Source organism: Eptesicus fuscus, chromosome 7 (assembly GCF_027574615.1).
Source record: "Eptesicus fuscus isolate TK198812 chromosome 7, DD_ASM_mEF_20220401, whole genome shotgun sequence".
Classification (NCBI taxonomy): Eukaryota; Metazoa; Chordata; class Mammalia; order Chiroptera; family Vespertilionidae; genus Eptesicus; species Eptesicus fuscus.
In genome coordinates, this window is record NC_072479.1 from 100,541,697 (window position 1) to 100,566,192 (window position 24,496).

Genomic DNA, 24,496 nt, shown 5'->3' on the forward strand with positions numbered 1-24,496 from the left:
CCCTAGACATCTTGCCCAAGGAGCGCTGACCATCCATGGCAGGCAGGGAAGCGGGAGAGGGGCCTAGCTGGGGGAAATGCACTTGGAAACCACGTGGGTTCGTGCCAGCCTGCCAGTCACCAGCAGTGAGTCAGGGGGGGTCGCCTCACTTGAACCCTCATCTGTATAATGGGTACAGTAAGGACAGCCTCACAGGGCTGCTGAGAGTTTCAGTGAATAACAGGAAGCATCTGGAATACAGTGGGTGCTCAATCAACTTTAAGCAGCGACCTGTGAACCAGGAGGTCCCGGGTTCAATTCTTGGTCAGGGCACATGCACGGGTTGTGGGATCGATCCCCAGTAGGGGGCGTGCAGGAGGCAACCGATCAATGATTCTCTCATCATTGATGTTTCTATCTCTCTTTCTCCCTCTCTGAAATCAATAAAAAATATGTTTTAAAAAAAAACACATGGGCTTTATTAACTTTTGGTCGAGAATATGTTTGTATATTTTCAGAAAACAACTCCGAGACCATGTGGACTCCAGCAACAGAGAGGAATCGACAGGACTACTCCAGCCATGAAGACAGAAGAGAAGCAGTCCAGAGACGGAAGACGCTGATGTGGCCTTCCCATACTAGCAGTTAGCAGCTGTGCATCACTGCAGGTTGCCCAGGACCAAACCAGAGAGAGTCGGACCTGCATTACCACCATTTGTCCACCATCCAGAACTGTAATGTCAGTGCTGACATGTACACATAAGGAACTGTTGGACATTGAAATTGCGTCTCAAAAGAACTGTTGGCCCAGAAAGAAACTCACTACAGACTGATTCATTTGCCTGTCACCATAACCATTAGTGCTTGTCTCGTTTTCGGTTCTTATAAGTGTATTTCTAATAGCACATGATCTCACTCATCTAGGGGAAATAATGAACAACATAGACTGATGAACAAGAACAGACCCAGAAACAAGGAGGCATGGATCAGACTGTCGGGCCTCAGAGGGAGGGTAAGGGAGGGTGGGGGTAAAGGGGAGAGATCAACCAAAGGACTTGTGTGCAAGCATATGAGCCTAACCAGCGGTTAAGGACAACAGGGGGGGGTGGGGGCATGTGTGGGGAGGGATGTGGGATGGGAATGGGGGGTTGAGGACAAATATGTGATACCTTAATCAATAAAGAAATTTAAAAAAAAGAAAGACAAGAGGATAGAAAACAAAAACACATGGGGAAAGAACCAGCTCCCCTCCCTTCCCCAATACCCCTCCCTCCCCCCCCCTCCCCAACACACACTGAAGGGCAAAATGAAACAATATTAGAAAACCCATACAGGGAACAGAATGGGAATTCTGGGAGGAAAACATTTCTTCCCCATATTTATCAGCTGTTTGACACCCACTGTGGACAAAGGGGAATCAATCATGTGGAGAACAAATGGGAGGATTGCTGATTTGGGGTTATCACCCAGGATTTCCCCAGTGACCCTTAACTTGACCTTCCCCAAACACACAGTCATCTGGCCAATGAGCTTCTTCAAGAGACCCGGTCTGTGGGTCTCCCAGGAAGGGCAAAGTAGGGCAGGGCTGGGGGAAGGCAAATTGCTGGTATCCGGAGACCCTCACCCCGGGCGCCCCAGCTCCGGGCGGCACGGACTACAGCTCCCGGCATGCCCCGCGCGCAGTACCTACCCGCCTCCAGCCCCCGGGAGCCGGGAGGATGCAGAAGCCGCTGCCAGAAATGAGGATGGAGGCCGGGGAGGCAGCGCCGCCGGCGGGGGCGGGCGGCCGCGCTGCGGGCGGCTGGAGCAAGTGGGTGCGGCTCAACGTGGGGGGCACCGTGTTCCTGACCACCCGGCAGACGCTGTGCCGGGAGCAGAAGTCCTTCCTCAGCCGCCTGTGCCAGGGGGAAGAGCTGCAGTCTGACCGGGTGAGGCCCGCGGTGGGCGGAGTGGGCCGGGGAGGCGAGGCGGGGGGAAGAGGGGGCAGCATGCCGGAATCGGGGCTGTCCGGCCTGGCACGCCCGCCGGGCTGGGGAGCCGGCCGGTTTTATTTCCTAAGAGCCGGAGGCGGGAAGAACGGGCTAGAGGCGGGGAGGAGGAAGTGGATCCAGAGTGAGGACTGTTGCCATTGCCTTGGAAACCGCACCACGCCAGGCAACGGCCATTTGGAGCTTAGAGAGCTGCCCTGGGCTCCCACCCCAGGAGGCTGGTGGATCAGGGCCCGCTTTCCCCGCTCCCGGGAGCTTTGGGGACCGGCAGACACGTAGGGCCTTCAGTCCCCCCGAAACGGGACTTTCTCCCTGTGCCTGCGGCTGCTTCTCCCGGCCTCCTGGGGAATGGGAGGCCTGGGAGGCCCGGGTGTGCAGGGCGCGGGGTGGAGAAGGCCCGGGCCGCCCTCTGAGCTGCGCTTCATCTGGGACATCTGGGAGCGGTGCTTGCCTGGCCGGCACCACGTCTGGGGGTCCGTTCGCTCTGCTGTCAACTGCTTGCGTGACCCGCGTGGGACCCTTCCAGCGCCAGGCTCAGCCCCCTGTCTGTGAGCAGAGGAGGCTGGTTGGAGATGGCCTCTCAGGCCCCCTCCCCGCTTTCCTGACCATCTGATGCAAGTCCCTCACCTCTTGATGCTCTTTGCTCTCTGTAGAGTTGTGCTGCTGCCCGCCTGCCTCCCTGCAGGCTGAGGGTGTGCAGCGAGATAGTGGCTCCTCTGGAAACGTGCGAACAGCCCGGATGGCTGGAGACAGTGTAGGGCTGGCTTCAGGGGAACAGCCTCTAAGAGGGACGATCACTGAGCCCCACTTTGGGTTGGGTGCCACTGAGACCTCACTGGATGCTCCCAGTGACCCCTCGTTATGGGGGAGAGGGAGTGAGGCTCAGAGAGGCCAAATCACTGGCCTACGGTCACACAGCCAGGAAAAGGCAGAGGCAGGATCGGAACTCTCGGCTCCATCATGCTATCTCGTTCCAGGGAAGGGCAGACTCTATGCTCTCACTCCTTCCCTCCCTCCAACCCTTCACTGGGCCCGAAGTGGAGGGTGGGCAGGGGGAGGCCTAACTCTTCTCCTGCCATAGCCTGTGCCCTCACCTCTCTAGGATGAGACCGGGGCCTACCTCATTGACCGTGACCCCACCTACTTCGGGCCCATCCTGAACTTCCTCCGGCATGGCAAGCTGGTGCTGGACAAGGACATGGCTGAGGAGGGTGAGTTGGTCCAGGGGGCCGGCCGGGCCTACTAGCCCTGCCCTCTGCAGCCTGCCAGGCCTTCTGTGGAGGTCAAAAGCCATGCCTCCCAGCCAGGAGCAACATCTGCTTGCTTCTGTGTTCCTGCCTCTTCCCATTCATGCCAGGGCTGAATCCCAGGGGCTCTGCCAGGCTGACCAGCCTGAGCTTCCACTGGGTGCCACTGGGGAGGTGACAGGAATGCCCAGGCAGAGGTCAGAGGGAGCCAGCGAGGCTGGCAGCCTTCATTGTGGGCAGAGATGCCCTTTCTCCTGGTTCCTGGGTGTGAACGGGCTGAAGCTGGGCAGGGTGATCCAGTATCTCCGATGCCTGGCGAGGGGTTGCCGTCAGCAGGTGGGTGGAGCGGGAAGCTCTTCCCCCAGTTCGGCAACATCTGCAACACAGTGCTGGCTGTGGGTGGAGGTGGGGAAGCCGTGCCTGGGGGGTGGCCTCTTGGCACAGTCAGTGCCGCGTCAACTCTTTGTTGGGGCACAGGGTGTGGCTCTGGGTCAGCTGACCTGGCCAGGCCAGCTTGGACATGTCACTTCTCCTTTCTGAGTCTCCACGTGTATGTGAAGTGTGCATGTGATCCACACGGGTGAAAGCATATTTTCCAACAGCTAATGCCCTGAGTCCCCGTGCGCATAGCCTGTGTGTGTCTAGCACGGTCCACCCTCCTCCCTAGTGCGTCCCCAGTGGGCCAGGACTTCAAAGTCAGAGCCCCCCATAGACACTGGCTCTGCAGGGCCCACAGCTCCCAGGCAGCCCCCGCCAGGAGCAGGTACCAGGGGCGTGGCCCGGGCCCGGGAGCAGCTCCGAGGGGAGGGGAGTCAACGCTCCAGCTGCGTCACAGCCAACACCTGTTTACGCTTAGGTTCTGGGTTTCTCCATGTTTGGCCACTCCCAGCGCCTTCAGACAGGGTGAGGGCCCCGTGTGGGCGCTGGGGAATCTGGGAGGAGACTTACTAGCCGTGTGACACCGGCACAGTCCCTTATCCTTATGTGCCTTCGTGCCGCATCTGTGACATGGGGTGACAGCGGCACCCACCTGGCTGAGCTGCTGCGAGGCTGAAAGGAGCTAAAACAAGTGCGTCACGCAGCGCAGCATCTGGCAGCAGAGGGCCAGTGACGCAATGTTCGCTGTCCGTCCTCCGCAGGGCTCCACGCGGGCACCGATGCAGCGCCAGTCGCTGCCCGCTTCCTCTGTGTGAGCTGCTGTGTGGGCACCGGGGACAGCAGGGAGCCCAGAGGCCGGTCCAGGAAACAATCAGAGGGGTCCCTGCCCTGAAGGGGCTTGGAGTGCAGAGGCCCGGGGCCATTCCACTTCACTGGAGAGGTGACCACTTAGTCTCTAAGACTCAGTTCCCTTAGCGGGATGGGGACGATAGTGCCTGCTTCCCTGTGTCCCCAGGGCCGCGGTGAGCACGGGAGGGGCTTTGCAGACTGGGAAGTGTGGGACGGGGGCGCGCACATGCGCAGTGACCATGCACTTACAGGGGGCCCTGAAGTCCGAGGAGCTTGAGTGTGAACCTCGGCTCTGCCGCTTCGGGGCTCCGGGGTCTTAGACAAGCTGCTTCTCTTCCTGGCTCTCAGATCCCCCATTTCTTCTGTGGGGCGATAGAAGTGCCCACTCCTAGTTCTGAGAACTCACCACAAGAAAGAGTGGAAAATGCCGAGCATCGCGCCTGGCACTGGGCATCATGGGACGGGGTCAGCCAGGGCCCTCTCACCGTGGCATGTTAGGGCCCAGTGCCAGCGAGCCTGCTGCCTCTTCACAGCCCAGAGCAGCCCCCAGATCAGGGGACTGGCAGGCACCCCTCGGTCACCACGCTCGGCCCAGCAGAGATGCCGGGCTGCTGAGCGGCAGTATCTCGCCCCTTCCACAGAGAGCGTGGGATGCAAGGAAGGAGATGTTCCCTCTTGCTTGACCCCTGAACTCAAGAGATGCTCGTCACCCTCGTGTGACTGGAGCAGGAGGTAGGTTTGGAGGAGGAGGGGACACGGGAAGAAGGGGAGCAGCGGGAGTGACCCGGGACGGCTTTGTCTGTGCCAGGGGTCCTGGAGGAAGCCGAGTTCTACAACATCGGCCCGCTGATTCGCATCATCAAGGACCGGATGGAGGAGAAGGACTACCCTGTCACACAGGTCAGGGAGCAGGGAGCAGCAGGGCCGCACCCGGGGCCAGAGCAGTTGGTGATGGGGAGAGGGAGGCGGGAGGAAGGAGGCGGGAGGCGGAACAGTGTTTGCCTTGGGGAGTCCCAGCGGGCCTGTAAGGGAGGGGAGTTGTCCAGCTCCCAGACTGCCCAGCAGAGCCCCAGACTGGGAGGTACACAGTGGCTCTTCCCTGCCTGGGTCTGTTCGCTGTGTGGCCTGGGGCCACGCATGCCCTCTCTAGACCTTGGGTCCCTCTGGTGGGATACAGAGATGCTGAGAATTGCCCACCCCTTCCCTTCCTGGGGCAAAATGAGGTCAGTGTGGAGGTACAGGGGCCCTTCGGGGGACGGCGCAGGGTTAGTCAATCGTCTATTTCATGAGATCAGCCGGTCCCCTGGCGGGCACGGCCCAGCACAGCTGTGGAGCTGGCATTTCTGAGCGTGGACCCTGGGCCTCCGTGGCCAGTCAGTAGGGGGAGCTGTGAGGTGCTCGGCCCGCCCTGGTGGCGAGGCGGAGGTGGGGAACAGGCAGCGAGGCACCCTTTCCCAGGCCCAGATTGAAGGGGGGGGCTCCGTGCGTGTCTCCTGGAGGGCCTGCCTCAGTTAGTGACCCAGAATGTCCCCCAGGCCCGTCCCTTCCCTCTTGTATCACAGTTCTGGCTCTGCCACTCTTTAGCTGGGTGACCTTGGGCAAGGAACTGACCCTCTCTGAGCCTTCATGAAAATTCCATAAGTCATAGAGTGTTTGGAAGGATCGAGATCACGAATGTCGAGTGCCCGGCGTATAGTCAGCACTCGGAACATGGCTCCCATCTCCCATCCTGCCTCTCCCCTCCTCCTCTCCTTCTCGGGGATGTGGTGTGGGAGGACAGAAGAGACTGGGGAGGGCGGTGCTCCCCCGCTCCTGGCTGCCTCCACATTACCCTTCTTCTGCCTGCAGGTCCCGCCCAAGCACGTGTACCGCGTGCTGCAGTGCCAGGAGGAGGAGCTCACGCAGATGGTCTCCACCATGTCTGATGGCTGGCGCTTTGAGCAGGTGGGCTGGGGCCGGGGGACCGTGCCCAGGGCCTCCCAGTCTCCAGGCAAAGTAGGGCCCTCCCTTCCTGTAGCCCCAGCCTTGGGTCTCATACTGCTGCCCCACCCGAGGGGGTCCTCTTAAGTTACAGTAAACAAGATCAGCCCGGCCGGCGTGGCTCAGTGGTTAGGAGGTCATAGTTTGATTCCCGGTCAGGGCACATGCCTGGGTTGCTGGCTCAGTCCCCAGTGGGGGGGGTGTGGGAGGCAGCCGATCCCTGATTCTCTCTCATCATTGATATTTCCATCTCTCCCTCTCCCTCCTCTGTCTGAAATCAATAAAAACATATTTAAAGTAAACACAACCAGGAAAGGCCACAGTTGGCAGCAGGCAGACCAGGACGAGAGAGGGTAGAAGCCGCACCTGCTGCAGGCATTTCTGGGCGTCCTCCGTGCGCACAGAAACCGGGGGCTAATCTCCACAGTGGTGTGAGCGAGCCTCCGGCCCCCAAGGGACAGCTCAGGCGCAGGAGCTGAGGTCCACATAGGTGAGCAGAGTCCATGCAATGGACTCTGGAACAATGCCATGCACAGCTGCCGGGGTCCCGGCCCGCGACATGCCCCGTCACAGTCATCTGCACGTTAAGAGAAGCCCACAGCAGTGGCTCCGCCTGAGGAATTTATAGTAACCTCTGGTTCCTCCCAGGCCAGAGGCAGGCTTCCCATCCTAAGCGGTGCTGGCCTCGTCATAAAGCAGAGGTCCCGCCTGTCTCAGGTTCCAGGGGAACAGAGCCAGTGCTAGCCCGAGGTCAGGTTGACCCTTAGAGAAGGAGAGGGTTTGGCTAGCCCTTTATCCACACCCACACGCATGCTCCCTGGGGGAGGTTGGAGCAGGGAGAAGGCTGGGCCCCCTGGCGTGGCCGGGCCGTGTGGAAGAAGGAGCCCCCTGCAGGAGCCAGAGGCCTGAGTCACATCTAGGCCTCACCAGGGACATGCGGTGTGACTGGGCAAGTCGCCTCTCCACCCTGTGCCTGTTTCCTAGCCTGTGATGTAGTGCCGTCGTGAGATGAGAAGGACCACTGATCAAGTCCCTCGTGCAGGGTGGACTCGAGCCATTGGAAGGAGCTGGCATCGTGCAAATAGTCAGACGTGTTTAAGTCTGTAAGACCCGAGAGAGGCCTTGGGGCCTCAGGTTCTGACTCCTGGTCACTCGTCCTGGCTGTGGGCCTTTCAGCAGGGCACCCCCTCCCCAAGCCTCGTCGATGGGTCGGCTGGTACTTCCTCTGCTGCTGGAGGAGGGTCCCTGGGCTGAGGGAGGCCTGTCAGGTGCAGGGCCTTTGTCAGCCAGAGGGGCCGGTGGGTGTAGGGCTGCCCTTGAGGGCCCACGGGAGTCCTGGGTCACTGCATGTGTTCTCAGAGGCTGAGCCAGCAGGCCAGGGGCGACTGGTCTGGCCTGAGCAGTGGGCAGCCTGTCCTGCCTCTGCTTCCAAGAGGGAACAGAAGATTCTGTGGGGCTCCCTCATGCCCACCTGGTCCCCGGGCTGCGTCAGCCTATCTGGTACAGGAGGGCGGCCTGCCCGTTACAGGCCTGCTTTTAGGAAGCGCCTGCTAGGGCTGGGCTGGGCTGGGCTGGGCCAGGGTGGGGCTGGGGGAGGAGCGGCAGTGCTGCCCTGCCTTCCTCCAGGGACAGGCCCAGCCCGGCAGGGAGGCTGGTCTGAAAGCACACCGAGGCGAGGCGCAGAGGGGAGGGGAGGAGATGGACTCGCAGCTCAGAGCTGCTCTCTGGAAATCCTGGAAACCCAGGGATGCATCTGAGCAGAACAGCCAGATCAGGACACAAGTTGTTTTTTTTTTTTTTAATCCTCACCTGAGGGTATTTTTTTCATTGCTTGTTAGAGAGTATGGAAGGGAGGGAGAGAGGGGGAAAAGAGAGAGAAACATTGATGTGAAAGAGCCACATCCATTGGTTGCCTTCCGCACGCGCCCCAACCAGGGGCTGGGGGTTGAACCTGCAACCAAGGTACCTGCCCTTGACTTGGAATCGAACCCGACACCCTTCGGTCCGCTGGCTGACGCGCTAACCGCTGAGCAAACTGGCCAGGGCACACGTTGGTATCTTGACAAGTGCCGATGCCCACCTCCTCCCTCCGCACTGCCCCCCGCTGGACTGATCCTCTCTCTCTCCCCGTGGCCACCCTGTAGCTGGTGAACATCGGCTCCTCCTACAACTACAGCGGGGAGGACCAGGCGGAGTTCCTGTGCGTGGTGTCCAAGGAGCTCCACAGCTCCCCCCACGGGCTGAGCTCCGAGTCCAGCCGCAAAGCCAAGGTGAGCCCCAGCCTCCCCGCTTCCCCCCCGACCCCCTGCCCTCCATGTGGCCATCCCTGCTTCTCTCTTCCTCCCGCTGCACACGCATAACCCCCCTCATCGTCAACGCCATCCATCCCATGCCACCCACGGTCCTGTCTGCTCATGCTGGTCACCCAGGCCCAGGCTGGGGAGCAGTGAGAGGGGACCATCCCAAGGCCACGGCGAGAGTGACTTAGATGCCACTTGAATGGTGGCCACAGGGGGAGGGTGCCCTGGACCAGGCGTCTGGCATGATGTGCCTCGCCCTGTGTGATCTTGGACAAGTCCCATCCCCTCGGCACCTTCTCTGTGTTGTCTGAGAATTGAGGGGGGCAGGTCACCTCCTCTCTGTGGTGCCGTCAAGCTGAGAGCTTCTGGGATCCTAATGGCCCGTTTATTCCCAGGGGCAGGCCAGTGTCCCCAGCTGGCCTGGGCCGGGGTGGGGAAGCCCAGCCTCTTAGCCATGCCCCTTTCCCAGGCTCCTGTGTTTCCGCCCTGGCCTCTGAGGCCGCCTCAGCTGCCACCCTGGACCCACAGCTGGTCACAAGCCTCAGGCGCCTTCCATAGGGCCAGTGGGACAGGCAGCAGGCCATTCCTTCGGGGGTCTGTCCCTGTGCTTTGGAGACGTATGAACTCTGGCTTCCTGTCTGTCTGCCTGCCTTCCCTGGCCTGGGACTTCCCTTGCCCACCACCCCGCTCCGGCCAGTGGCTGGTGCTGCCTTGCAGGGGTGCGCAGTGAGCCTTCCGCTCCTGCCCCTGGGCCGGCGCCTGTTGCTGGCATCCCAGAACTGGGTGGTGTCCGCCCTGGGTCTTCCCTGGCCTCATTTCAACTCGGGCAGCCCTCCTAAAGTGAAGCCTTCCCAGGCGGCCCTCAAGGACACCCCAGCCACACTGCCATCCGGCCACACACCCTCTCCGGCCCCCTTCTCCCCCTGCCCAGCCTGCGCCCTATGCCAGCAGCCAGACTGGCCCTTCCTGTGCTGGTTTCTCCCGGCCCTGCCCAGGCTTCCCGGGGGCCTGGCCAGTTGCCCAGCTTCTTTGCTGTAGCCCTCCCCTCTCCTGACCCATCCAGCCCACTGCCCGCCCTGAGCTGGGGCCCGTGGGGACAGCCGCCCGCAGGCCCCGCGCTAGTTCTCCACTCTTTCTTCCCTGGGTCCGCCGGCTGGTCTACAGAGCGCGGAGGAGCAGCTGGAGGAGGAGCAGCAGGAGGAGGAGGAGGTGGAGGTGGAACAGGTGCAGGTGGAGGCAGATACACAGGAGAAAGGTGCAGCCAACCCCCGAGGAGAATGATTGCTCACACAAGCCGGAGCCTCCCGCCTGCTCCCTGCTGGAGCCAGCGCAGAACTGGGGGGCCGAGGGCTGCTGGGGGGGGCGGGCCGCCAGGGTTAGCTCAGCCGCCTGCCTGGCGCCTCACCTGCATAACCATCCCTTCTCTCACTTTCTCTTTGCAGCCCAGTCATCTCAGGATCTCGCTAACCTTTTCTCCCTCCCACCACCGCCTCCTCCTCCTCAGCTTCCCGCTGGAGGTCCTGCCTCATCTTCATCCACCTCTTCTTCCTCCTGGATCTCTGCACCCTGCCTCTTCCCTCTCTGCCCCTGTCCGGGTTTCCTCTCTGCCTGCTCACGCCTCCATCCCGGGGCCACCCTGGTCCCAGCCTCCCGCGCCCTCCACCCAGGCGCCCCAGCCTTGCATCTCAGAGCGTCCTGCCTGCCGCCTCCTGCATCCCTCCTGGCAGCTCCTACCTCCTGGCCTGGGGGGGAGGGGTGCAGCTGCACCTCCTCTGGGCCTGCCGACACCACTGGGCACCTCTGAGGCCACCCGGCCCCAGCGCCTCGCCTCCTCGCCTCCTCCTCACATTTCCTCCTTGCAGGTTCCCGTCTGCACCCCTCAGACCTGAGGCTGCGCGTGCAGGGAGGGCCTTAGCCCCTCGCTCACCCCCAGAGCGCCACCCCCGGTTTGTAGCTTGGCGGAGCTGGAGGGAGGGCAGAAGCCAGGAGGGTGCTCAGATCTTGTTCCTTGGACTTGGGCCAAACTTCTGGCTGATTTTTCTCCCCTCCCCAAAGTATCTCAGCTGATCTTGGCCTTGGATGTGAGGCTGTGAGAGGAGAAGGAAGCTAGGGGTGGACACTGTGCCATCTGCCCATCAGCTCCAGAGCAGGCTGGGCAGGAGGGGGGGATGTAAGCCAGATGCCCTGGCCTCCCTCTGCACATGAGCTCCTGCCTCACAGCCTCGGGGCCTGGGTTCCCCATCTCTGCGGGGAGGGAAGGACAGGCCACACTTGGGTTCCCTTGGCCTCTGAGGAGTCAGCCAGAGCCGGCTACAGGGATCGGCGTGCGGCAAGAAAAGCCCCCACTCAGTCTTGTCGGCCTGCTCGGTGACTCAGGGCCAGTCATTGTCTCTCTAAAGGGGGGACAGAGGGCTGCTTTCTGACCTGCCGCTCTTGGCCTTGACCCCCTGGCCGGAGTCTTGGCAGAAACTGGCCTCCTAGGTAGGCAGCCACCACCAGCCCAGAATGGGGTGTGGGGCTCCCAGACAGGGGAGCTGGGCCCCCTTCCTAGTCCCCTCCTCCTGGGCTCTGTCTGAACCCACCTTCTCCGGGCCTCAGCCCCCTCCCTCCTCCCAGAAGGGACCCTGTGACTCACCTACCTCTTTCTCTCTCCCTCTCTCCCACCCCTCCCTCCATTTCAATCTCCTTTCTGTCCTTCTCCTGGCCCCCCATCACCCTCCTCACCGCCCCCCCCATCCCTTTCCCGGTGTTCTGACCACCCCACACCTGCCCCCCTGCCTTTCCCTCTTATTTTCTAGCTGTTACAAGCCAGAGGCACCCGGATGTGAGGCCCCAGATCACCTCCAGGCACTTGGGGTTCCGATCTGAAGTCCTTTATTTTTGTACCACGGGGTGGGCCCCCAGTTCAAGGTGGAGGAAGTGCTCTTCCCACTGCCACCTCTGCCTACACCTGTGGGGCTGTGACCTACCCCTGCCTCCCCGGTGGGCCCTGGCACCCCTGGGCAGAGCCGCCTGCCTGTGGCCAACGTGTGGCGCTGTCCAGCTGTGTCTCCCAGGCCCCTACGTCCCTTCCCCCGAGACCCCCAGCTGCATGGCGGATACAGTCCCTCCTGGCCCGGTCACGTCACCTCCTTGAGCCTTAGCCTCCCTGTCTGTCCAGTGGGTTCGCTCTCCCCCACCTACCTCACAGGGTTGTTGTGAGGTGCAGCGTCTCAGAAAGCCCTCCCTCGGGGAGTAAGTGCCAGGCCCGGGGCGGCCCCTTCACCCTTCCCTCGAGGCGGAAGGACAGTGTAGCTCCAGATGAGGTTCGGTATTGGTGGGGGATGGAGGGGTGGGGGCCCTCGGCCTTCCCCGGACCGCTCCCACCCTCTGTGCTGCTGTGGACAGAGCCGAGGCCGGGAGCGGGCAGGCAGTGGCTCGGCAGCGGCAGTGAGGCCGCTGAGGACCTGGGGCGACGGGAAGGGGGCCGCTCCTCTGTCTGGGCCTCTGTGTCTGCCTCCCAGCGGGGTACCTCTCAGCTGTGTCTGCACCGCCCGCCTTGTAATAAAACCTGAGGCAACAGCGGCCTGGCTGCCTCCCTCTTTCTCGGGGTCGCTTTTGGGGGCTGGGGCTAAACTCAAGGTGGGATGATGACCCCAAGGTAAGGGGCTTTTTCCTAAAAGCCGGGGACCCTCCCTATTGTGTGTCACTCCCCATAGGGGTAGGGGACTCATGGCGGGATCCTCTGCTCAGACATCGAGGGCTTCAGTCTTGCCTTGCTGGTGCCCACCCCTCTCTGGACCCCGTTTTCCTCACCTGAAACCAGGGGTTGGACCAGGCGACTTCCAGGCCAGGCCAGCTGGGCTGCTGAGGGGCAGGGAGCTTGGCGCCAGGAGACCAGGTGCTCCGTGCCGGCTCCCTGCCTCCCACTCCCCAGCCTCAGCCCACTGTTCAGATGGCCCTCTGCTGGCTGGCTTCACGCTGCTGCTCGAGGCCACCCCTGCTCCAGCCCAACCCCCAGGACACCCCTGCTCTCTGTATGACAACTCTTGGTCGCCTCCACCCCTCCCTGTTGCTCTATCCCAGGGGTCCTCAAACTTTTTAAACAGGGGGCCAGTTCACTGTCCCTCAGACCGTTGGAGGGCCGGACTACAGTTTAAAAAAAGCTATGAACAAATTCCTATGCACACTGCACATATCTTATTTTGAAGTAAAAAAACAAAACGGCAAAAACACCCGCATGTGGCCCGCGGGCCGTAGTTTGAGGACGCCTGCTCTATCCTCTGCCCCAAGTCCCAGGAAATAGAAACACCCAGGCACCTGTCCCACCTTCTCTCAGAGCCTAGACTCTGGCTTCTCTTTCCTGCCCGGCCAGGACCCTCCCCACTCGCGCTGGCCAGCTCCTTCCCCTCCCTAACCCTGCTGAGGTTGGTGCCTAGGGCCCCATTCAATCTGCAAAACAGAGCCTTGGATCAGAGGTTTTATTCCAGGCAGCTGCGCTCACCTCCCACTGAGAGTGGGCAGTGGAGGCCCAGGGGCAGGGAGGGGTGTGGCGAGAACCGGACCCAGGCTCCACCCCCCTTTGGCTCACAGTGGCAGCTGGCCTGCTTGGTGGTCTCCACTCTGAGGGCCCCTCCTCGGGGGCACCTTCCACCCCCACCTCTCAAGTTAGGCCGTGGGTGTCACAGTCTGGAATCTGCTCTCTGGAGTGGGTGCCCCCAAGCAGCCTCTGCACTGGGGGTGGGAGTGGGGTACGGGGCTCAGACACTCCTACTGGGACCTGGAAGCCACATCCTCACTGCTGAGCAGTTCCCCCGAGTTAGCGGGGGAGACAGGGCAGGGAGAGAATCCGGGGGCCTGGTGACCGTGCCAGGCACTCGGAAAGCATTGACCAGCTGCGGGCGCTCCTCCCTGCTTGTGCTCTCTGGGGTGATGCCAGGGAGCAGGCTTCCACAGGGCCCCGCAGCCCCAGAATACTTGTTCCCCGCCTGAGGGGTGCCCTGGGCCCTGAGTCCAGGAGGTGGCCCCAGCTCTGCAAGGGGCAGCTCCTCAGGTCAGCACCTGCTGGATCCAGCCAATCACACCTGTGATGCGGGTGTAGACGCCAAAGTAGTTGGGCCGGCCGCAGCCCAGGCCCCAGCTGACCAGCCCCGCCAGGAACCAGCGGCCACTGGGCTCCCTGCACACCAGTGGGCCGCCCGAGTCGCCCTGAAAGGGGAGAGGAGAGAGAGGGCTGCATCAGGGCAGGGTGCCCACTTCCAGGGCAGGGTGCTGGCTGCTGGGTGTTTCTGAGTGACAGGAAGGTTGCATTCTCTCTTGAAGCCTCGGCTTCCCTGGACCTTGGCCTGGCCTCCAGCTTGTCCTGACTGGCCTGGAACTGGGGGTGTGTCCACACGCCCCGTCCACCTCTGCCTCCTCCTGGGGGCTCCTAGTCCTCTCTCCTGTGTCACCTCGGGCAAACTGCCTTGCGGTGAGTGAGGAGCAGAACTGGGTTTGAGCCTCAGACCTGCCTGCCTACCACAGTCTCTTCTGATCTGTGGCCTACAACCTAGGGCAAGTCCCTCAACCTCCTTGAGCCTCGGTTTTGTCATCTGTAAAGTGGGGACAGCCATCGCCACCTTGCTGGGGGCAAGCTGATGTAAGCAGAGGGCCAGACCCTGGGGGACGTGGGCATCGCCCCTCCCCCCCGCCCCCCTCTCTCTCAGCCCCGGGAGTCACCTGGCAGGCATCCTTCTTGCCCTTGTGGTAGCCGGCACACAGCATGCGGGGTGTCACCTGGTAGCGGTAGGCCTCACTGCACAGGTCCTGCGTGACCAGCTGTACGTCCACCTTCTGCAGGCCGTTGCTGGTGGGGCCTGCCCGGTGTGTGCGGGGTCAAGGCCACAGGGCAGAGGTGAGAAGATCCAAGGCGCCCAGGAGTCCCTACCCTTCCTTCCACTGTTCCCTTTGCATCCCAGGAGCCCCCTCCTGCCCTGCCCACCCCTGCACCTCCGCCCCATGGTCACTCCAAGCTCCTCCCCTGTCTGGACGGGTGTCTTCTCCAGCTGTTCCTCCCCCTCCGCCTCCTGCTTGAGCCCCATGTCGCCTCCCCTCTGCTCTGTGACAGCCCCAGGGATTCTCCAGAGCACACGTCTGACCCCTCCACGCGCCCTCTAAATCTCTCAGCACCTGCCCCTCCAACCCAGCGCTTCTCCGCGAGGCTCGAGGGCTGCGTGTGGAACCCCAGGAAGCTCCAACGTGCCCTGTGCCTGGTCCCTCAGAGACCTGTTCGCCCGGGGAGGGCGGCCACCAGTGTTTCTCTCCATGCCCTCGGGTGGGTCTAAAGCACTGGCAAGGTCCTTCCCACAGGCCCTCACCCAGCTCCCTGCCCATAGGCCCTCCCCCAGCTCCCTGCCCACAGGCCCTCACCCAGCTCCCTGCCCGCAGGCCCTCACCCAGCTCCCTGCCCGCAGGCCCTCACCCAGCTCCCTGCCCACAGGCCCTCACCCAGCTCCCTGCCCACAGGCCCTCACCCAGCTCCCTGCCCACAGGCCCTCACCCAGCTCCCTGCCCACAGGCCCTCACCCAGCTCCCTGCCCGCAGGCCCTCACCCAGCTCCCCTGCCCGCAGGCCCTCACCCAGCTCCCTGCCCTCTCCCAGCTCCCTGCCCTCACCCAGCTCCCTGCCCGCAGGTCCTCACCCAGCTCCCTGCCCTCACCCAGCTCCCTGCCCGAAGGCCCTCACCCAGCTCCCTGCCCGCAGGCCCTCACCCAGCTCCCTGCCCGCAGGCCCTCACCCAGCTCCCCTGCCCACAGGCCCTCACCCAGCTCCCTGCCCACAGGCCCTCACCCAACTCCCTGCCCGCAGGCCCTCACCCAGCTCCCCTGCCCGCAGGCCCTCCCCCAGCTCCCTGCCCTCTCCCAGCTCCCTGCCCTCACCCAGCTCCCTGCCCTCACCCAGCTCCCTGCCCGCAGGCCCTCACCCAGCTCCCTGCCCTCTCCCAGCTCCCTGCCCTCACCCAGCTCCCTGCCCGCAGGTCCTCACCCAGCTCCCTGCCCTCACCCAGCTCCCTGCCCGCAGGCCCTCACCCAGCTCCCTGCCCGCAGGCCCTCACCCAGCTCCCTGCCCACAGGCCCTCACCCAGCTCCCTGCCCGCAGGCCCTCACCCAGCTCCCTGCCCGCTTCCCGCTGGCTTCGCTGCCTTCCTGGGGATGCTTCCCCTCCGCCAGACCCTGCCAGCTCACGCTCCTCCCGCAGCCCAGCCCCCTCCCCTGGACGCTGCCTGGCTGCCTGCACCTGCCCGCCCAGGTCAGCTCTTCGCACTGTCTCCCCAGCGAATGGTCTTTCCCTCTCCACACCCCTCGCCCATGTCCATCTCTGGCCTGGCGTAGCTGCTCCTAAACGTGCCGTGGGATGGAGACGGATGAATGGATGAGCGAGGGAGCCGGCCTTTGCTTCACCTCTGCTCTCCATCGTCCTCTGGGGAAGTCACCGTTCACCCGAGCCCGTTTCCTCATTTATGAATGATTCCGGCAGTGCTGCCTCCACACTGTAAATCCCTGTGCACCTTCTAAAAGCCACCACCATGGAGGGCAGGGCGGCTGGAGCTCGGCCAGCGCTGGCCTGGTTCACAGAGCTGAGGTGGCCTCCAGGACAGCTGCCCGGTCAGGTCAGGCAGGAAGGGGAGGGACCCCTGTGCCTGAGAGGCCGTCGCAGGAACAGCATGGGCTCTGGGGCCAGGCAGTCCTGGGATCCAGTCTCTGCTCCAGCCCTCTGGCTATGTGTCTTTGGCAACAGCTAAATGTCTCTGAGCCTCGGTTTCCCCATCCATAAAATGGGGCCATACTACTCACCCTAGGGTTATTGCGTGGATTAAATTAAATAATGTTCCCCTAAAATCAAACCTTAATTAAAAGCCTCTCCTGCCTTGCCCCCCAACACACACACACACACACACACACACACACACACACGCACACGCACACACTCCTCCACTTTCCCACTCCGACTCCAAGGAGCAGAGGATTGGAGCTTGTCTGTGGGCTGTGGGGCCCCTGGCCTGCCCCTCTACCCAACACAGAACCAAGATCACCTCCCATGACATCGGATCTCCTTAAAAGCCCTTCCAGGAGGAAGGCGAGGGCAGGAGCCCACAGGCAGTAAAAGATGGTTTTGTTCTGTGAAATCCAACCGGACTTACTCCTGGGACTTGCAAGGCCTCAGGGGTGGAGCTCTGGGCCCCTTGCCCCGCCCCCTCTAGGCTAGACATTGGGGAGGCCCACCCCGAAGGCCTGCTCACCCCCCTCTCGTAGGGCGCCCCAGCCCGTGATCCAGCAGTGCAGGCCCGGCTCAAAGAAGTGGGAGCGCGCAGGCAGGCAGACGGGGCGGATGGCGGTGGAGCGCACCACGGGGTGGTCCAGCTGCAGCAGGGCCACGTCGTAGTCGTGGCTGTCCTCCTCGTGGTACGGGTGCAGGAGCAGGCGGCTCACCTTGAAGGACACCTCGCCCGGCCAGCGTGAGCTCTGCCACACCTTGCCCAGGAACACCGTCCACAGCGCCGGGGAGGCCATGCTGGGGGCGGGGGGCGGGGGTGGTGTCCGCTCAGCAGTTGCCTTTCCTACGCCAGACCCTTAGAATAGCCGGCTTCACTCCCCCCTCCCCTAAACATGGTCCCCACACCCATCCCCTCCTGCTCTGAGAGGCCAGGTAGCTGGAGGCTGGTACAGTGTTCATTGTCCACTCTGGAGCCCGCCTGCCTGGGTTCCAGCCCCAGCTCCATCCACTCCTAGATGTGTGTGTGCCTCTCTAAGCCTCAGTCTCCTTATCTGTGAAATGGGAATAGCATCGTCTACTCAGGTTTTCAGGGGGGAATGTGGTAAGACTGTATGTAAAAATATTAACACAGTGTCGGGGCCCGGCCGACGTGGCTCAGTGGTTGAGCGTTGACCTATGAACCAGGAGGTCACGGTTTGATTCCTGGTCAGGGCACATGCCCAGGTTGTGGGCTCCATCCCCAGTGGGGGGCGTGCAGAAGGCAGCCGATCAATGATTCTCTCTCATCATTGATGTTTCCAGCTCTCTCTTCCTCTCCCTTCTTCTCTGAAATCAATAAAACAAAACACAGGCTGGCACCTGACAGGGATCTCTCCTTTTATCTGTGTGCTTTATAGGCGGGGCTGCTGGGAACCGCTGAGACTTGTCGGTTCTCCCTGGGAGGGGGGCGGGGGGAGGTTGTGAGTGTGGAGGGATCGCAGACTGGGCCTCGCAGACCCCTGGAGGCCAGGTCGGCGGCCAGGTCTTTCTCTACCTTTTGGGCAGAGGGGAGCCAGGGGTGGAGTGAAAGAGTGAGGTGGTCGGACCGCACTCGGGAAGAGCCCCCAGGGAACCTGGGCCGAGGATGCGGAAGGGAGAGGCTCTGGGCTCCGGGGCCCAGTGTGGGTGGGCGGTGGTGAGGGTTCACAGAGCCCAGAGACTTTTGTCCGGCTCTGATGTGGGAGGAGGGATGCCTGGGGTGCCAAGTCCTTGGTTGGGGACAGAGTAGCCCCAGGGCGGAAGAGGGGGTGTGGGGAGAGGAGTCCAGGGCTGGCTGTGCTGGGGAGGGGTCTGGGGACCCAGAAGATAGGTCCGGGGTGAAAGGGGGACATTGTAAGCCCAGCACCATGCACGCGGGGAAGATGTCTGTGAGGCTGGGTGAGATGTCCCCTTGGAGGCGCCTGGAGGAGAGGGGTCTGCTCTCTGCTGCACCCCAGTGTCAGTCGTGCCCCTTGCGCGTACAGCACAACAACATTGCCGAGTAGATGCATGAGTGAGTGAGTGAGTGAGTGAGTGAGTGAGTGAATGGCTGACCCAACTTAAAACAAGATGCCAGCCCGACCGGTGTGACTCAGGTTGAGCATCGACCTATGAACCAGAAGGTCATGGGTATATTCCTGGTCAGGGCACATGACTGGGTTGCAGGTTCGATCCCGAGTAGGGGGCGTGCAGGAGGCAGCCGATCAATGACTCTCTCTCATCACTGATGTTTCTATCTCTTTCTCCCTCACCCTTCCTCTCTGAAATCAATAAAAATATATTAAAAAAACAAAACAAGATACTGAAAGGAGAGCACAGAGAGGCCGAGCAACCTGTCCAGGGCCACAGAGCATGTTTGCGGTGGAGCCAGGACTGAACCCAAGTGTGGAAACAGCCACTTTGGGGGCTCCTCACCAGCCTTTGCTCTGTGTGCCTAGAGCGTAGGGACACGGGCCTCCTTGCGCGGCCTCCCCTGCCCCCCCTCTACGGTCTCGTCCCCACGCCGCCCCCCCTCACCTGTCTTCCTGGAAGCAGTGGGCGGCTGTGATCACCCAGCGGTCGGCGATGAGGGCCCCCCCACAGATGTGGCGGCCCCGAACCTGGAGGCTGGCCTGCCACGGCCACTCACCCTCTGAGGACGCAGCCCCACCCACAATGCGGCCAGAGGGACCCTGGAGGCCACAGTCTGGGGGTGAGGAGGGGGACAGGGAGGGGCAGGAGGGAGGCCAGTGAGGCACAGAGACAGAGAGAGACAGAGAAGGGGGCGGGAGAGCAGAGGGAGACATGGAGAGAAAGAATGAAGGACGGAGTGAGGGGGCAGAGGTGGGAGAGAGAGATAGATGCGTGGTGAGCTTTTACTCCTGCTGCCAGTGTGGGCACCTCCCGCCCTCCCACGCTCTAGGGCCCAGCGGGCGGACAGGGCCTTCTGCCCACCCCACCCACCCGTGCCCTCGGGCCGCAGGGCAGGGAGGCTCACCACAGTGCAGCTCATCAGAGCCGTCCCTGCAGTCGGGCCGCCCGTCACACTGCGGGTTGGGCTTCTTCACGCAGCTCCGATCCTCACACTGGAAGGTGAACGTCCCACAGGGCACCCCTGGGAGAGAGGGGGTGGGGGCAGGGCACAGAGGATGGGTCCCCGAGCCCAAGGGAGCCTCCGATCAAGGCCCAGGGAGACGAAGCCGGGAAGAGCCAGGTGAGTGCTGAAGGGTCTCTTGAGCCAATGAAGGGTCCCTGCGGCTCCTCCAGCGGCTCCTCAAGGCAGCTGTGGCCCTCCTCCCGCCCCGCCCGACGGTTCTGCTGAGAGCAAGGCTATGTCTCCCCGCTCAGACGGGGGCCCCCCGACCACAGGGCCGTGCCTCCCACTTCGGTGTGGTACCCAACCCTAGAACCGTGCCTCCGCTTTCAGCCTGGGCTCTGCACCAGCCCGCAGACCTCCCGGCGCCGGCCGCACCCAGACGCCCACCTGCTCCTCACCGCCTCCACGTGAAGAGCGTTCTGCTCCGCCTCCTGGTCTCCGTACCCCTCTTTGAATGTCACCTCTCCTCAAAGCCCCGTTCCAAGCCTGCCTCCTCTAGGAAGCTCCCCCCCTGCGCTCCCCACCCTCCGGTCTCCCCATGCTGCTGGACTTAGTGTCCAGAAGGCTTTGGGCAGAGGGAGCCACCCACCACGTCTTCCTGCCAACAGACCGTCCCCAGAGGGCAGGGATCCTATCTCTGGTACCTTTTACTCCCACTTCCTCCCTCTGCCTCACCCACCACTGGGTAGTCTGCAAGTGTTGGTTGGCCAGTTGGATGGATGGATGGATGGATGGATGGATAAACCAAGAGAAGCAGATAGGAGATTGGGAAGACCAGCAAATGGGTGGATTGATGGTCCAGCAGGGAGAGTGACAAGCAGCTAGAAGGATGGATAACTGAGTGGATGTGAAGACCAATGGGTAGACGGCAGTTGGACAGAGCAGTGATGGATGCATGGATGGAGGATGGGACAGTGGACATGCAGATAGCTGGGTAAACAAACGGGTGGATTGATGGTTCGGTGGATAAGGAGGTGGTTGGGAGGCCAATGGCGGATAAATGGATGGATATACACTCAAGTTCTGGCTGGAGAGATCAGAAGATGGATGGATGGATGGATGGATGGATGGACGGATGGACGGACGGACGGATGGATGGATGGACGGACGGATGGACGGATGGACATGTAGGCATACACACAGATGGTGAGTATTTGGACAAGAGAGCAGAAACCTTTGCCAAGGAAGCGTGCAGAAGGGCTGGGCTGTCTGGCTGAGACCCAATCTTTGGTTTCCCTCTAGACGCCTGGTCACACCCCACCCTACCTTCCTGGCACTGCTCTTCATCACTTCCGTTGAGACAGTCAGGCTGCCCATCGCAGACCCTGGACAGGGAGACGCACGTGCTGTCCTCTTGGCACTGGAATGTGGCTCTGCAAACTGTAGGGACACGGAGGGCAGAGAGGGGGCGCCAGAGGGACAGCTGGGGCTTTGCCTTGCCTGTAGAACATGGATCACACCTCACAATGGCAAATCTCTCTCTCAGCTCCTTTATACTAGAGTGAGATACCAGGTGCGATACCCTATTTCATTGATGAAAACAGGAATGAAGTGACGTGTCCAAGGTCAGCTGGCTCAGCCGGAACTTGAAGCCAGATGTTCTGGTTACAAATGAGGCAGCTTCCCCAGCACCCAGGCAGGATCACCCCAGAGAAAGGCACACGCCCTTCCCTCCGCGTCTCTCCCCGCACGTTGAAAACTAATGGGACAGGGAGGAGGGAGGTCTGGGGGATCAGACCAGAACAGGTTGCCCTGATGGTGAGGACCCGAAGCCAGGATCAGAGGAAGAGGTGTTATTCCAAGAGGCTTGGAGACCACCAGGCCCTGAGCTCTTCTGCAGGGCTGGGCAACTCCAATTAGAGTGGGCAATTCCGGTCTGAACCCCTGAAGTGGAGGGTGAGAACCCACTCAAGGAGGGAGATGGGCGGCTCTCCCCTGGGTCACCCAGGATCTGCCTGCCCCTGCTTAACAGCCTCTCCTTCCTGGCCCCACCTCGGCTCCTTCCTGGCTGGCTGGCTGGCTGGCTGGCTGGCTGGGACAGAGGCTGGGGTGATGGCCAGGTGGGGAGAAGCCCTGAGCTGGGAGTCGGGAGACCTGGTCCCAGTGTGTCCCCACCACTGCCCCATGGTGAGGCTGCTTCCCCACTCGGTGCCCCATCTTGCCATCTCAGCACAGAGAGGGAACCCCACTTCTGGGTTGCTGATATCGGGAACTGCACATGGGGGGTCTCTACTCAAAAGGGTGGGCTCAGCCCAGTGCAGAGGAGGCGAGGAGAGGGGAGGGGTGCGGCAGGCCGACGGCTCACCGCAGTTTCTCTCGTCCAGGCCATTGGGGCAGTCCTTGACCCCGTCGCAGGCGGGCACACAGAGTCCGTTCACAGAGCAGAGGAACTCCCCAGGGCACGCTGCGGGGGAGGGTGCCATTAGGACGTGTCATCGGGAAAACACGTGTAGATGCAGCCTCTGTGTGCCTCTCTGTACCCATATGTACACATGCTGTGTTCATGGTCCATGTGGAACCCATGTCCAGCCTCACACATGCAGCACACACGCAGGTATGTATGAGTGTGTATACCTTGTGAACACACGCGACTGTTTTGCTTGCACACACGGGCACACACAAAGCTGCATATGCATGTACACACACACATGTTCACACGCACACATGCACACCCACACTCCCTTTGCCTAGCCTCTAGGCACTCGCAGGGATGGCAGAGGCCGGAGGAAGCTGCGGGGCCGCGGGGGGCTGCCTCGCCCAGCCGCTCATACTCACGGTCCGACTGGTTGTACAGGCCGTAGTGCACCTGCACGCCGGGCCCGGTGAGGGAGATCTGGGAGGTGAAGTTGATGGTGATGCCGGTGCTGGCCACCACGGGGATCCTCTCGGCGTAGGGCTGCAGCGTGCGCAGGCCACACAGCCTGGGCGACAAGAGACACACTCAGGGCCCCTGGGGTCTGTCCAAAGGGAGGGACGGCCTGGGCCCGTGCAGACAGAGAGGAAGGGGGAGCTGCACCCCCCCTCTGTCTTCATGGTTCCCTCGGGTGGCCTCTCCCTCCCAGAACCATCTTTACAAAGCAGCCTGGCTAGGTCACTCCTGCTCAACACCGCGATGGCTCCCAGTGCCTGCAGGATGCAATTCAGTCTGGACTCCAGTCCCCGTGACCTAGCACGTCAGCGCCCCCCCTCGGAGCCTCACTTTCCTCCCGTATGAAACAAGGGCCATTGGGTCTCTGTTGACCTGAAAGCTAACAAAAGTGCTCCAACGTGCCATAGAAGAAGTCCTGGCTATTCCCTCTCAGTGGACAGGAGAGGGCAGCCTCCTTGTGCTCCGGGGGGCGGCGGGGGGGGGGGGGGGGGGAGGGGGAAGGAGGCAGCCGCTCCCGCTCAGGCACTGTCCCTCCCACAGAGACACCTGCATAGCCCTCTGGTCCCCCTGGGACCCCCTGGGCACCAGGGAGGGACCGTCCTGCTCCGGGGCCGCTAGCGCAGTGGGATGCTCCTTCTCTGTGCGTGGTCACACCCGGGGGGACCATCCCCCAGCCATGGAGCACCCCCACATCCCTCCCTGCCACGGGGTCACTGCTGACCCCTCCCTGCCAAGAAGATGCTCTCGTTTCCACAGAACCTCCCCAGAGAGGCAGCGTTCTCCCCAGGAAAGAGGTAGGAACCCTTTCATCTGCACAGTGGGGCGCAGGGAGCTCACCCACACGGAGTCTGGGTGGCCCTCGCCTCACAGCAAGTGGGTGCACTTTCATGGAGTGGGTGAAACCACACCCCGGAGCAGCGGGACCCTCCCCGGAGAGCAGCGTGGGTTGTGGGACACCCTCGCGGAACAGATGGGATGCTGCTGGGAGCGCCCCTACAGGGAAGGGGGTCCCCTCGCAGAGCAAGTAGGAACGCCTTCACATATGAGGGGAACACAGCCAGACACGGGGGGAAGATTCCGGAGAGGGCAAACGTGCCCCAGCCGAGAAGGTGGGAGGAAGTCAAGAGAGCAGGTGGGAAGGCCCCAAAGCATGCTGGGAACATCCCACTGAGCAGGTCACGTCCCAGGCACTTCCTCAGAACTTCCAGAACGTGCTAAGCACTTCAGTGCACCACCCAGTGAGTTCATCAATGAGCCAGGGAGGACGGGCTGGGGGGCTACGTTAACCTCTCCAAGTCCAGGCGGGGCTGGGGCTGGGGCTGGGGCTGGGGCTGCGTGCAGCCGGGCCTCTCCCACTCCTCCCTCAGCGGCTGCGCGTGGCAAGGCCTCACTGCACAGGGATCTGAGGGTCTTGAAGCAACATCACCCTGTGAGGGAGGAATAGTTCCCAAGGCGAGAACCCAGCCCCCTCGGGACCCGGGAGGACACACCCAGCCTGCACAGGGGAGGTGGGCCCCCCACGCTCACTGCAACGCCATCTTCTGGGCCTGAGCCCTCACGTTCCCCGTGTCCCCACACAGTCCTGGCCTCAGGTGCTGCAGCCTGCCTACACGTGGCCACAGTGACCGTGTTCTTGTCCCCACCCCAACCAATAGTTCTCAAAGTGAGGTCTGGGGACCCCTGAGGGTCCAGAGAAAAGCTGACTTTCATAGCAATGCTCAGATGCCATTTGCCGTTCTAACTCTCTCTCACGAGAATACAGAGGAATTTTCCAGAGACTGCATGGTGTGTGTATGGTAAACGATTAAATGCAGAAGCCAGTGAGGGTTCCAGTGTGGTCTGGTCACCCGGTGATTAAAGAAAGTTGCAAAAGTGTGAAGTGGTGTTATTTTTCTCACCAAATGCTATGGGTTTGAAAAAATGTAATTTTTAAATAAGATATGCTAACATGTAGTGGGTTTGTCATTATTTTAAATGAATTGGTAAATGTGTGATTCCTCCCAGCTTTAATTTATAATATTGTAAATGCAGATTATGTAATTTGTATACAAACGCTCTGGGGTGCTCAATAATTTCACAAA

At 61.8% G+C, this 24,496-nt stretch overlaps 2 protein-coding genes across 7 annotated transcripts in view; one reads left to right on the plus strand and one right to left on the minus strand.

Annotated features, from left to right (window-relative positions):
- The first annotated feature begins 1,690 nt into the window (after positions 1 to 1,690).
- KCTD17 (potassium channel tetramerization domain containing 17) lies at positions 1,691 to 12,282 on the plus strand. Of its 6 annotated transcripts, XM_054719490.1 has the most exons (8): positions 1,691 to 1,907; positions 3,070 to 3,178; positions 5,250 to 5,341; positions 6,290 to 6,385; positions 8,566 to 8,691; positions 9,886 to 9,976; positions 10,584 to 10,667; positions 11,520 to 11,604. In XM_054719490.1, the coding sequence occupies exons 1-7, from the start codon at positions 1,698 to 1,700 to the stop codon at positions 10,634 to 10,636; spliced, it is 777 nt and encodes a 258-aa protein (XP_054575465.1). In that variant the 5' UTR covers positions 1,691 to 1,697; the 3' UTR covers positions 10,637 to 10,667; positions 11,520 to 11,604. The 6 variants fall into 6 exon arrangements, with proteins under 6 accessions (XP_054575465.1, XP_028005867.2, XP_028005866.1 ...); XM_028150066.2 differs by lacking the exon at positions 10,584 to 10,667 and having other exon boundaries at positions 11,520 to 12,282; XM_028150065.2 differs by having other exon boundaries at positions 10,164 to 11,612.
- Positions 12,283 to 13,279: 997 nt separating this feature from the next.
- Positions 13,280 to 24,496, minus strand: part of TMPRSS6 (transmembrane serine protease 6) — a 32,776-nt gene continuing 21,559 nt past the window's right edge. Inside the window, exons 11-18 of the mRNA XM_054719488.1 lie at positions 22,322 to 22,467; positions 21,852 to 21,950; positions 20,813 to 20,926; positions 19,448 to 19,564; positions 18,988 to 19,156; positions 16,979 to 17,250; positions 14,419 to 14,555; positions 13,280 to 13,908 (exon numbers count right to left, since the gene is read on the minus strand). Coding sequence (XP_054575463.1) covers positions 13,750 to 13,908; positions 14,419 to 14,555; positions 16,979 to 17,250; positions 18,988 to 19,156; positions 19,448 to 19,564; positions 20,813 to 20,926; positions 21,852 to 21,950; positions 22,322 to 22,467 — 1,213 coding nt within the window. The 3' untranslated portion in view covers positions 13,280 to 13,749. The remainder of the gene's footprint in view (positions 13,909 to 14,418; positions 14,556 to 16,978; positions 17,251 to 18,987; positions 19,157 to 19,447; positions 19,565 to 20,812; positions 20,927 to 21,851; positions 21,951 to 22,321; positions 22,468 to 24,496) is intronic.

Bases quoted from the DNA above. Each gene is read 5' to 3' on its own strand.
- KCTD17 (XM_028150065.2), top strand. From the start codon at position 1,698: ATGCAGAAGCCGCTGCCAGAAATGAGGATGGAGGCCGGGGAGGCAGCG. The intron at 5,342-6,289 runs GTCAGGGAGCAG...TTCTGCCTGCAG, and splicing joins AGGACTACCCTGTCACACAG to GTCCCGCCCAAGCACGTGTA. The intron at 6,386-8,565 runs GTGGGCTGGGGC...GCCACCCTGTAG, and splicing joins ATGGCTGGCGCTTTGAGCAG to CTGGTGAACATCGGCTCCTC.